The sequence below is a fragment of the Trachemys scripta genome, chromosome 3 (assembly GCF_013100865.1).
Source record: "Trachemys scripta elegans isolate TJP31775 chromosome 3, CAS_Tse_1.0, whole genome shotgun sequence".
Lineage (NCBI taxonomy): Eukaryota > Metazoa > Chordata > Testudines > Emydidae > Trachemys > Trachemys scripta.
In genome coordinates this window covers 61,168,716-61,181,174 of record NC_048300.1, presented here as the reverse complement: position 1 = coordinate 61,181,174, position 12,459 = coordinate 61,168,716, and the positions used below count along the sequence as shown (strand labels likewise).

The 12,459-nt window shown below is 48.7% G+C and overlaps 1 protein-coding gene across 1 annotated transcript in view; it reads right to left on the bottom strand.

The window, feature by feature from the left end:
• Positions 1-7,406: 7,406 nt before the first annotated feature.
• The window catches only part of YIPF3 (Yip1 domain family member 3), an 8,600-nt gene continuing 3,547 nt past the window's right edge, over positions 7,407-12,459 (bottom strand). Inside the window, exons 5-9 of the mRNA XM_034764878.1 lie at positions 12,047-12,139; positions 10,733-10,864; positions 10,038-10,151; positions 9,338-9,461; positions 7,407-7,876 (exon numbers count right to left, since the gene is read on the bottom strand). Coding sequence (XP_034620769.1) covers positions 7,755-7,876; positions 9,338-9,461; positions 10,038-10,151; positions 10,733-10,864; positions 12,047-12,139 — 585 coding nt within the window. The 3' untranslated portion in view covers positions 7,407-7,754. The remainder of the gene's footprint in view (positions 7,877-9,337; positions 9,462-10,037; positions 10,152-10,732; positions 10,865-12,046; positions 12,140-12,459) is intronic.

Below are 12,459 nucleotides of genomic sequence, written 5' to 3'. Positions count from 1 at the left end.
GTCACAGAGACAGAAAGCTAGTTGCTTCTTGTATAAAGATTTTGAGGGATGTCTTAGCCGGGGTGTCTGCAAGTGGAATTGTCCCTGTGAAGGTTTGGGCCACCTGTGTGTAAGGTGATCAAGTTCTATGCACGTGAATTGATCTGCTATTTCAATTAGAAATGGAGGAGAGCCATGCAGAGGGGCATGCCCAGAGGCCAAGGCCTGGGGCTGCGGTGGTGGAACTAAAGCATGGCTTGAAAGGGCAGAGTGGAAGGCACATTTTCTTCTGCACAGCAAAACATATAAGGGAGTCACGTAGTTTCGTAGAATCATAGAAGATTAGGGTTGGAGGAGACCTCAGGAGGTCATCTAGTCCAACCCCCTGCTCAAAGCAGGACCAACCCCAACTAAATCATCCCAGCCAGGGCTTTGTCAGGCCGGGCCTTAAAAACATCTAAGGATGGAGATTCCACCACCTCCCTAGGTAACCCATTCCAGTGCTTCACCACCCTCCTAATTAAATAGTTTTTCCTAATATCCAACCTAGACCTCCCCCACTGCAATTTGAGACTATTGCTCCTTGTTCTGTCATCTGCCATCACTGAGAACAGCCTAGCTCCATCCTCTTTGGAACCCCCCTTCAGGTAGTTGAAGGCTGCTATCAAATCCCCCCTCACTCTTCTCTTCTGTAGACTAAATAAGCCCAGTTCCCTGAGCCTCTCCTCGTAAGTCATGTGCCCCAGCTCCCTAATCATTTTCGTTGCCCTCCACTGGACTCTCTCCAATTTGTCCACATCCTTTCCGTAGTCGGGGGCCCAAAACTGGCTGCAGTACTCTAAATGTGGCCTCACCAATGTTGAATAGAGGGGAATAATCACTTCCCTCGATCTGCTGGCAATGCTCCTACTAATGCAGCCCAATATGCCATTAGCCGTCTTGACAACAAGGGCACACTTCTGACTCATATCCAGCTTCTCGTCCACTGTAATCCCCAGGTCCTTTTCTGCAAAACTGCTGCTTAGCCAGTCGGTCGCCAGCCTGTAGCGGTGCATGGGATTCTTCCGTCCTAAATGCAGGACTCTGCACTTGTCCTTGTTGAACCTCATCAGATCTCTTTTAGTCCAATCCTCCAATGTTTCTAGGTCACTCTGGACCCTATCCCTACCCTCCAGCGTATCTACCTGTCCCCCCAGCTTAATGTCATCTGCAAACTTGCTGAGGGTGCAATCCATCCCATCATACAGATCATTAATAAAGATGTTGAACAAAACCGGCCCCAGGACCGACCCCTGGGGCAGTCCACTTGATACCAGCTGCCAACTAGACATCGAGCCGTTGATCACTACCCATTGAGCCTGACGATCTCAAAGGCTAACGGGGATAATCTAGGGTATCATGGGACTAACAGAGCCTTGGCTGAGGCAGGGAAATGACAGGGGATTGTAGATCCCAGGAGGGTTACTCTGAAAGAAGAGGAGGAGAGGCAGGGTCTGGGGAAGGATTCTGGATAACAGCTGGACACACAGTAGCAATGAAGGGAGTCAGGCAGTTTGCCTACCCCACTAACCCTGTGCCTTTCTTCATCCAGTGGAGAGAGTGAATGAAAGCTGATCAGGGAATGATCTGTCAGAGCAGAGAGGCCTGAGACCTGGGGATTTCTTTGATAAACACTGGAGTGTGTGCTCAGCAACATGGTTCCTGCCCCCAGGGCGCATCATCTGAGTTAGACAGGCCAGGCTCTGCTCACATCCTTTGCTCAGTGCAGGGAGGCAGAAAAGGGGGTTGGGACACATCCCAGCTTTGCTTACCTCAGCAACACTCACTGCACAGGACTTTTCTGGCCCACTCCCATTAAATGAACGAACTAAGTGTGAGCAATGCAGGTGAAGGGGGCCTGACCCCCTTCCATTCACAATGTTCCCCAGGTGCAGATGAGAGGGAGCTGGGAAAGCACCATGCTGAGGTCCCTAAAAGATTTCTATAGCTGGTGGGAAATAGGAAGCAGGGAGACTATGGCTAGATTTCAGCTCAGTATAAATTGCAAAAGAAGCTAGTGGGGTGATGTGAAGATTAGGTTAAACTGCATACGTAGGCAGCTTTCTGCAAAGAGCTAATCCGCTAAGGAAAAGGATTGGGTGCTGTATATAGAAACTCCCAAGCAAAATCCCATCTTGTGAGTAATTAAGGCAGCAAAACCAAGCCCCTGAGCATCAGGCACAGGTGGGGAAGGAGAAAGGAGATGGAAAGTGAGGGAGAAACAGGATCCTGATAAGCATGTTAAGTACCCATTCAACTTTTCTCTTTGGAAGGGAGAAGGGGTCACTGGAGCCAGGGTTTGCATTTCATGAGGTCGCACAAGGCAGCATGTAGAAACCAAAGGGGAGCAGCAGAAAAAGGCAGATAAGGATCTGGGCTCAGGTGACAAGTCCAAGGCCTTAGTGGCAGCACCTAATTTTCTCTGGAGGTGTCAACATCCTGTCTGAATAATCCTTAGCTGTCTTCTAGCACTTTCCAGCCACCACTTTATAGAGGCGGGTGAATATCTGTCTCCCCATTTCACAGAAGATGGGATGGAGATGGAGGCGGTTGATGGGGGCCTAGGTTTTCAAAAGGCTCAAAAACCCAAGCAAGAAGACTCTGTGAAGTAAAGTGGGTGTGGAGAAGTAACTGCATGGGCCCTGGAGCAGGAGAGGCCATTGTGGTGCCAACACTGGCTCCCTGCATCCAGGGATGACAGAACAAGGAGAACAGGGAGTTGCAGAATCTCTTACGTGCTCAGATTAGGTGTCTGAGTGGGAATAAGGCCCTTTGCTGTGTGGTTTGTGAGTAAAATGGCTGTGTGTCAGAGCAGCCAGTAGCTCCAGCGAGAAGAATAGTCAGATAGCGCAGTGCCTCTGGCCAGTGCAGGTTGAAAGGGAGAAGATGTTGCATTCTCCCTCATGATTACCTTCAGGCACCAATTACCCATGTCCCACTAAAAGGGCTATTATTAGAGAGTGGCTCTGGGAAGAGAGCCCCTGGGACATGTCCAACTTCCATTAACTGTAGCAGCCCTGCAGCATCACTTGGAGTGAGTGCTAAACCACTTCTAAGGTCCTGGTGCTGGGATCTGCTTCTCCATATAGTGAGGAACACTTTGAGAGGACAGAGGCTATTAGTTCCAAGCACGATTCCTCTCCTCACCACTCTGTGTGTTTGGGGCATGGGCTGTGAAAACAGCTGGTGCATTGGGCAAGAAGGCCTGGTGGCTAATCCGTTCCTAATCCTGGCCCCAGACCAGATTTAGTGAGCCATAGGGAAGGGGCTTATGTAGCAAAACTTACGCTGCAGACTGTATGTATTGTTCTTTCTTATGCAAAAGCACTGGCTGACCTCCATATGGTTCAGCAGAATATAAAACCCTACTGGGCAGAAAATACCACTGTACACTCACACTAGTGCTCGTAGAATACAAACTGGGACTGGGAAAAGGAATGAAACAAGCCGCACTGCTGCTCTTAGCAGTATGGACAGCAGCGGATGGGGGGGGGGGGGGAGACCTTATGCCAGTTTCTAGTCCCAGACTCAGGTGTGGCACTCCCCAGAGAGCCCTGCACACTGACGCATGGGCTGGGACCCAGACAGTGGGCCTAAGCTGGAGGAACCATTTCTAGGTGTGGAGCGGAGACACGGTTCTTCATCTCTGTGTTGGGAGCCCCGCAGACCCAGTTCTGATGGAGCCTAGCCTACCAAGAAATGCAGTGAGAATCTAGTGTCTGTAGGCCAGCTGGCAGATGGGAATGAATTTTGGGCCCTGCTGAGCTGGCCTGGAATCATCCCAGTGGCCTAGAGCCCAATGGCCTAGAGCTGTCTCTCTCTCCTTCCCCATCTCTAAATCAGTCCTGCTGCATCTGCTCCATTTGGTGTTGGAAGAACCAGCATTCAGGGAAGAATAGGAACAAACTCATTCTAGATTATGAGAGCAGAAGGTGACTAGCTGGAACCTAGGCCCTAGCACTCAAGCCATTAGAAAAAAGGACAGTGGACCAAAGTAAGCCACCCAGAGTACCCAACTCTAAGCCACACAGAGTACCCGACTCTAGACACTGCCGCCAAAGTGATCCTGATTGGGTCATTCTGGATGATCATAAACCCAAATAAGCTGCCCTGAGAAGGGAAGCCAGACAGGCTATTTTGGGACTGAACTTACATTGCAGGGTGTGCGCGCTGTGAGAATGTGCCTGTATCCCTGGGTAGAAGCCTGTGATGAATTGGGGAACCTATGTACAATTTAGGAATTCTGGTTGATATTATGAAGTTCTTACTATGAAAACTGCTGGATCATGAATGCCCCTCTGTCTGTGCATGCGTGGATTCCATCTTTGTTGGTAAGGCTGTGTCACATCTTCCAAAGACTGGGCACAAAAGAGAGTTGTCAACCTTAATGACTGTACTCGGATCACACAATAGTTTTGCTAAAGAGGGTGTCTGAGGGTTGGGAAATTAGTTTGAGCACATTGGTCTGCAGGGAGAAGGTTTGGCGAGTGGAAAGTTACAAAGCTGCACAAAGAGACAGGTGACTAAGCAGCAGAGCTGAGCAAAAATTGTTTGTTAAATAATTTGCCAAAAAGTGCCAGTTTGGTCATTGTGAAATGTGAGTTCAGTAAATAGTTTCAACCAAAACCAAAAAAAAAAAAAAAAATCAGAATGTTTCAGAAATATCAAAATGTTTAATTTTGACCCAACTCAAAGTTCTGCATTTCAATAAAGGCAAGGGAGGCTAGAGTCACAGAATAACCCAGTGGTAGGAGGGAAAAGTCTCCCTTATAACCTGGTCATTAGGGCCCTCACCTGGGTTGGGGGAGATCCTGGTTCAATTTTGCTGTCTGCCTGCTGTAGAGAAGGGGTTTGAACTGAGTTCTCCCACATTACAGGAGCGGTCCCTAGCCATCAGGCTGAGGGATAGTCTGATACGGTGTTTTCTCTGTCTCTCCTTGTCATAGTTGGGACTAGCCCCTTAACAGGGAGTGGACTCAGTCCACCTGTGGCCAGTTAAGTACCTCCTAATAAGGTTAATAGTGGGCACCTCTACCCTATATACAGTCAGGTAGTTCTCATGAAGAAAGGAAGGAAACAGGAAGTACCAGCAAGATGGTCCTCAAGGAAGATGACAGGCTAGCACCCTGGGCTGGGGAAGACAGGTAATCCTGAGCTTAGAAAAGGAACCTGTGGCCAGAGAGAGCCCTGGGAAGTATCATGTGATAAAGGGAGACTGGATGTGTGGTTTATTGATTTTTCTGAGGACTGTACACAAGGGTGTCTTAGGGAGAGGCATTTGAAGAAGGGCACATTTAAAGAGGATCTGTGATTTGTTGATTTGGCTTGGGAGTGTACTTAAAAACAGGCTTGGGAAGTGGAGCTCAGGCCTGGTAGAAGTCCCAAAGGGAATGTTACTTTGGCTGGACTGTTTGGAGTTTAATGGAAAAATTTCCAAAGTCCAATATGGGAATAGGAAGGTTACCCGTGTGCCAATAAACAAGCCAAGCAAGGGTGTAACAACAGTCAGAGACTTATGCAGTTCCTGCTCAGGGAGAAGGGGAGGACATGAGGCAGACCTGGGGCACAGGCACACCCAGCTACAACATGACTGCCTCTGATATTCCTGCTGAAGCTATTTCATTTTTGTTCAGAAACACTGGGACAGGGTGTCCCCAGTCCTAGGTGAGTGCTGTAACTCCCACACTGTTCGCTGTTCCAGGCCAATGGGAGCTGCTGGAAGCAGTAGCCAGTAGGTCCCTCAGCCTGCGTGGCTTCCCACAGCCCCCATTGGCCTGGAGCAGTGAACCGCGGCCAGTGGGAGCCGCAATCGGCCGGACCTGCAGACGGGGCAGGTAAACACACGGGCCCAGCCCGCCAGGGACTTCCCCTAAACAAGCGGCGACCCCAAGTTTGGGAAACACTGATCTAGACCATCCCTGACAGGTGTTTATCCAACCTGTTCTTTAAAATTTCCAGTGACAGGGATTCCACAACCTCTGTAGGTAATTTGTTCCACTACTTAACTACCCACGCAGTAGGAAATTTTTCCTAAAGTCTAACCTAAATCTCCCTTGCTGCAATCTTAAGCCCATTGCTTATCTTCTCAGGGGTTAAAGAGAAGATCACTTTCCTTTATAACAACTCTTTCCATACTTGAAGGCTTATGTCCTTCCCCCCACGCAGTCCACTACAGACTAAACAAACCCAAATTTTTTTTTCAATCTTTCCTCATAAATCATTATCAAGACCTTCAATCACTTTTGTTGCTCCCCTCTGGACTTTCTCCAGTTTGTCCACATCTTTCCCAAAGTGTAATACCCAGAACTGGATGCAAGGCCTCAACTGGAGTATTATCAGTGCTGAGTGGAAGAACTACTTTTCAAGTCTTGCTTAAACATTCCTGGTTTAAAAAAAAAACAAACACATGGGGATTTTTTTTTTTTTTTTGCGCAACAGTATTACTTTGATTAATTTGATTTCCTATAATGCCCATATCCTTTTCTGCAGTACTCCTTCTTAGGCTGTTCTTTCCCATTTTGTATTTGTGGAACTGATTAGTCCTTCCTAACTGTAGTACTCTGCATCTGTCCCTAATTCAGATTATTTCTGTTTGTCAAGATCACTTTGAATGCTGATCCTATCCTAAACTGCTTGCAACCCCTCCCAGCTTGGTATCATCAGAAAACTTTATAAGTGTACTCTCTATGCCATTATCCAAATCATTTATGAAGATAGTGAATAGAACCAGATGCAGGACAGATCCCTGCAGGACCCCACTTGAGATGTCCCATCAGCTTGATTGAGAGCCACTGATAACTGTGTGTGGTTTTCCAGCCAGTTGTGCACCATCCTAGAATAGGCTCATCTAGGAGGTAAATAAGCACCTCTGCCAACAGCTCTGAGCAGGCTCAAGTAGTGCAGTCGCTGGTGGGATGGGTGGGGGAAGCCCTGTCCCATAGAACAAAGCAGGGGGAGGTGACAGAAGAGCAACAGAGGGATCATGAAGGTGGAGGGACAGTGTTCCATGGCCAAGAGTGAAACAGCTTAGTCAGTCTGGCTCTGACAAATAGCAACAAGAAGGGAAGCAGGGTGAGATAAGCCTGCACCTACTAGAAATGGAGAGGAATTGTTTGTGGGGCATGCTGAGGAAGGGGATTCAGTTAAGCAGTGCAACATTCCAGCTGATTCTCAGGGCACCTTTGCTAATGTTGAAGGGTCTTTTGAGTTATTGAATAGTTGCTCAAGGGAAGCCCCCTCACAGGACATTTAAAAATACACTGGATAAAGGCCTAGGGAACAGACTGCAATGCATAATCCTGTTTGGCACTGGGAGGGGAGAGGGAAAGATTAGATGGGACCCAACAAAAAACTCTTACTTCTCTCCCCTGCATGAGCAGGTTCTAACATAAGACATCACTCAGCACCAACATCCATTTAATTCCTCCCTCTTCAGGAGGGGAGCAGAGCACATAGGCTGAGAGTTACAAGAGCAAGCAGAAGGGTTGGGGCAGGAACAACAGAGCTACGAAATCCCAGCTAAGTGTGCAGGAGACTGAGGACAGCTCTGACCAGCACAGATGCAGGCTGGGAAGAGCTGAGTTCCTTAGACACAAGGGGGAGCCCTGCACTCTGCTCCCCAAAAAAGGTGCAGAGAAACCCAAGTCCTGCTCTTTTATCCTTTCCCAGGTAACAGCAGGTGGTTATGACCTAATGGCTCCAGAAGAGGTGAGGGCAGCAAATCAGAGTCCATGAGGCTACAGGGTCAGCGCGATGGCTTTGGCTGTTACGTTCAGTACAGCAGAGGCAACAATGGGGATGTCTCTGGCAACTCTCTGAAAGGGGGGGATGTTGGGTCCTTCTAATGTGTCCAGGATACCTGTGGGGGAGAGTAAAAAGTGAGAGTTAGACACTAAGGGAGAGTGTTTCTGTTCCACTCTGGCCAGGGCACATGCGCAGAGGCGTTGCACATATATGCTGTAGACTGGTGTCGCAGGACAGGCAGCCTTTAGGTTCATATAAACAGTAACACTTCCAGAACAAACCCTGGGGGCACATGGCCAAACAGCTGCACCGAGCAGAGCCTGTCACCTCTGCAGTAGGGCAGGGGGCTGTGTGTCTCTGAAGAGTGGAATACAGAGTCCCTCACCCTCCGGCTGTCAGCCCTAATCCTCTCTGGGGGACCACTGCAGTGTCACATGCTCCCCTGAGATACTTCTAGACACTCTCAGCTAGAGGGAGCCCTCTCTCCATTTGACTTTAGCACCCATCCAGTTGTCCCTCAGGACAGTCCCACAGATCTTGTGTTGCTTTTCATCCTTAGCTATACATACAGAATTTACAGCAGGAGCTGCAGCTGGCAAGGGGTGTGTGGCATCTGTATTTCTCTGCAGTACAAATATGGACCTGGGGTGGCAGGGAACACAAGTACAGACTGAGGCCCTATGCCCCAGGCCTTTTCTGTAACCCCTTTAAAGCAAGTGATTGCTAGGGGAATCCTTTGGAAGATGTTCTTCCCAGCAGATGAGTCTCACACTGTGGGCTTGGAGCCCTTGCTCTGGCAGAGAGACTGAATCCATGACAGGGCAGTGCTGAGTTCCAAAATATGTTAAGCCAGTCTATAAATATCAAGGGTGGGGCCACATCTGCAATACTGTATGTAGTTCTGGTCACCCCATCTCAAACAGGATATTAAAGAGGGTTTAGCGAAGGGTGACAAGAATGATTAGGGCCCTGGAAAAACTCTCATTTGAAGAGACTGGCATTGTTTATAGTTGGAGAGGAGATTATATATATTGAATGGCCTAAACAAGGGAAATCACAAGCATCTGTTCTCCCCGTCTCATAACACAAGAACAAGGGATGTTAATCAAATTCAAAGTGGATAAAAATACTTTTTCATACAATGCATAATTAGACTGTGGAACTGCCTGCCACAGACAGTAAGCGAGACTAAGAATTTAGCAAGATTCAGAAAGGGACTGGACGTTTATATGGATGACAAGAATATCCAGAGTTAACACTTATGCTAACACTTTGGAAGGGCTATTAATTCTTGTGCTTCAAGGCTTATGCCAGTCTCTAGCTATTAGAATGAGACCTAACATAGGCAGCAGATTATCCCACATTAGACCCTCCTCTGAAGCATCTGGTACCGGCCACTGGCAGAGACAGGATTCTAGAGTAGATGGAGCTCACGTCTGTTCACATATGGCAATTCCCTGTGTTATCTGACCCAGAACTGGGCTACAGCTTGGGAAGAACAGAAGGCAGACCCTCAGGATACCCAGTCAATAACCCCAAGCCTAAACAGGTGTTGCCTTCCTGCCCCTTCTCTTACCTTCCACCACCTTGTGATAGGCAAAGTGCAGATAGAGGAGGAAAAGCATGTGCAGAGCAGCCAGGGTTCCACACAGGATGAGCCGCTGGGTATGTCCTACTGTGCGTGACACCAGCACAGCAACCTAGGAAGGGGACACAGGTTAGACAGACAAGGCCCTTGCCTCTGACTTCAGAACCTTGAGCAGGAGATGCACATGGGAGATAGGCCAAGCTGCAAGAGCTTGCTGATCCCTCACCCCCTCTTCAGGCTGATCCCTGTTGCAATCAGGCCTCCAATATCCCTAAACAGAGCTCTTGGGTCGAGTCAGAGGAAATTGGTAAGAGTTGGAAGGTAACAAGTTCAGTGAGCAATAACCTCCTGTCAGTGCTAATGGACCCCAGGAACTCTTTGGGGGAATGGGCATGGACCTCCAGGACTCCCCATCATGCTGCCTGCTACAAGGGAGAGTCAGGCTGCTTCCCATGACATCCCACTCAGTTGTGATGGGAATTACTGCCAGTCCTGCAGCGCAGAAAGCATATCACGCTGCTCTCTCCTCCAGTTCACCAGCAGTGGGGCTCCCAATAGCCTAGTGAGATGCAGATGTTAGCCACTAACGTCAGGGGAGGGAGGAGTGACATTAAGTATGTATCTCTGCAAAAATTACAGCTCTCAAGCCTGCTTAGCAAGAGTCTCTGCTGGGCTGCCCATCCCTTACCATTCGTAGTGTGGAGAGGCCGCCGATCACCAGCCAGAAGATATAGAAGAGGGAGTGGAAGTGGATGTTATAGGTAACAAAGAGGGTGATGCAGTGTCCAAAGAGACCATAACCCTGAAAGGAACAGAATATGTGTGGTAAGAGTGGCAGCCCCGCATGGAGGCACATGAGGTGCACTGGACATGAACAGAAGCAGTTTACTCTGAGCTTACCAAAGCTTCACTAAGTGCACATACACCAGAGAGGTGTGGCAGCCAAGTAGCACACAACCAGCTGTGGCTACTGTGCCGGCTGGAGATATGGCTTCCTGCCTGAGAATGCCAGAGCCTGCTGAGGACTTAGATACCACAGGGCCTGGCTGTGGCAGATGAAGGAAACTAACTTATGTCTAGAGGCAAATGGGAATCTTCGAGTTTCATAGCTGGGCATTGAAAACAGAGAAAGAAACAAGCTGTCAGTCTGGAGCAACTGCCCCTTCCCCTTGTCCCAGGAGAGGGGTCCCAAGCAGGGATAACAGCTTGAGACTCAAAGTAAATTCCTGCCTTACCCCCAAGGGATTGTTCATATGTACACAGAACAGCCACAAATAGAAACCATCAGTTTACCATGATGCAAGGGCTACATTCCCCTCCTCCATGCCCTGTTGGAGCTCTGTGCAGCTACCCTGCACCCCGAGAACCCCGCTCTGAACATACCAGCAGTGACAGCATCTGTACCATGGTGATCTGGGCATTGCACAGGTATGCCAGGAAATAGATGAAGGAGGAGACGCCCAACCAGTAACCGAAGCAAGTGCCAATTGCTGTGCCCATCAGTGTGCCTTCTCTCTGCAGAGAGAGCAAGAAGGTGAAAGGATGGCAGAAAAGACATCACACACAGAACAGTTACCAACCAACCACTACCCACCCTCGGCAGATTTCCCCTTGCCTTTGGTGGATGTTTACCTAATGCCTGACTAGCAGCATCCGGGGGGCATGGACCAGTGATGCAGTGCTAAACTGTATAGTGCAGCAGGCCAGCAGAAGTGATCTCAAATTGGTAACTCAGCCTCCAAAATCTGCCTTGTGTGTGACATCACCATAAGAAAGCCCCCATATCCAACACCTCATCTTTTACCAATACATTTTATTTAACTGAAAAGTTGCATAACAGCAATTGAGACTTCAGCCCTTAGTAATAAATACATGTATCGTATCAACATAAAACATACATAACTCAGTTTACAGTTTGGTGTATAAAAGCTAAGTAGCAAGGCACATCCAAAGCACACATGTGCTTAGTCAAAAAGCCCACTGGCAGCACACATAAGATACAGTTTTTACAACATTAATAATCTCTACAAATGTCAAATTAGGGCAACGCTCACTGGTATTCTCCAGCTACGTTTATTGGGCTGCTCCATAAACCCAATTTAACTGGCTGATCAGTTAATGGCAATGGTTCCCCCCAAGCCCCAACTTAGCCTGACAGCCCCCACACACATCCCAGCAGCCCTGACCATACATGCGACTCCCAGCAGTGCCCAACACCTCAACCCCACTGGCCACAGCCCCCACTCACCTCAATATCCTGGCCCCCCCAACTCCACCACTCCCCATCTCACAACATCCCCACTCACAACTCACCCCACGACCTTTCTGGCCACTCACTGGGAACCTCCAGCACAACACTCCACTTCTGTTCCAAGCTAGGGTGGCTCCTCTCACTCCTGACCATCCTGTCCTGGATTTCAAGTGCCAGAGCACTGCTCTTGACTGCTCCAGCAGCACTATACCCCTGCATTGGTCCATCCACTGCAGTAGGCGCTTTCCCACTGCCCAGATTCCCAGACAGCAGAGAATTGGGTTCTTCTGACCCTGCCAGCCCCAGAGCAATAGGCCCTACCGCACACCAAGGTCCCTTTCACCAACGCATTTCTAAGTCACTCTCAAAACAGAAGCACCCCCTGTAACCAACAGCAGCTCAAAGCCTGGTGCAAACCCTGTCTTGAAACTGAAATGTTCCCTTACAATGATGGTGTCTGATGTCTTCATCCCATGCAACAGGATGGCCACCAATGTGAAGACCAGCATGAGGGGGCCGTAGAGCTCACCTGCAATCTTCTACAAGGGGAGACAGAAAAAGGAGGGGTTTGGTTAGTGCTGCAGGAAGCCAGACCACCTCCAAGCTATATGGGAAGTGCCCTAGACCTAGCTCATACTCTGGTCACTTATTTCAGAGTAGCAGCCGTGTTAGTCTGTATCCGCAAAAAGAACAGGGGTACTTGTGGCACCTTAGAGACTAACAAATTTATTAGAGCGTAAGATTTCGTGGACTACAGCCCACTTCTTCGGATGCATACAGAGTGGAATAAATATTGAGGAGATATATATACACACATACAGAGAGCATATATATATCTCCTCAATATTTATTCCACTCT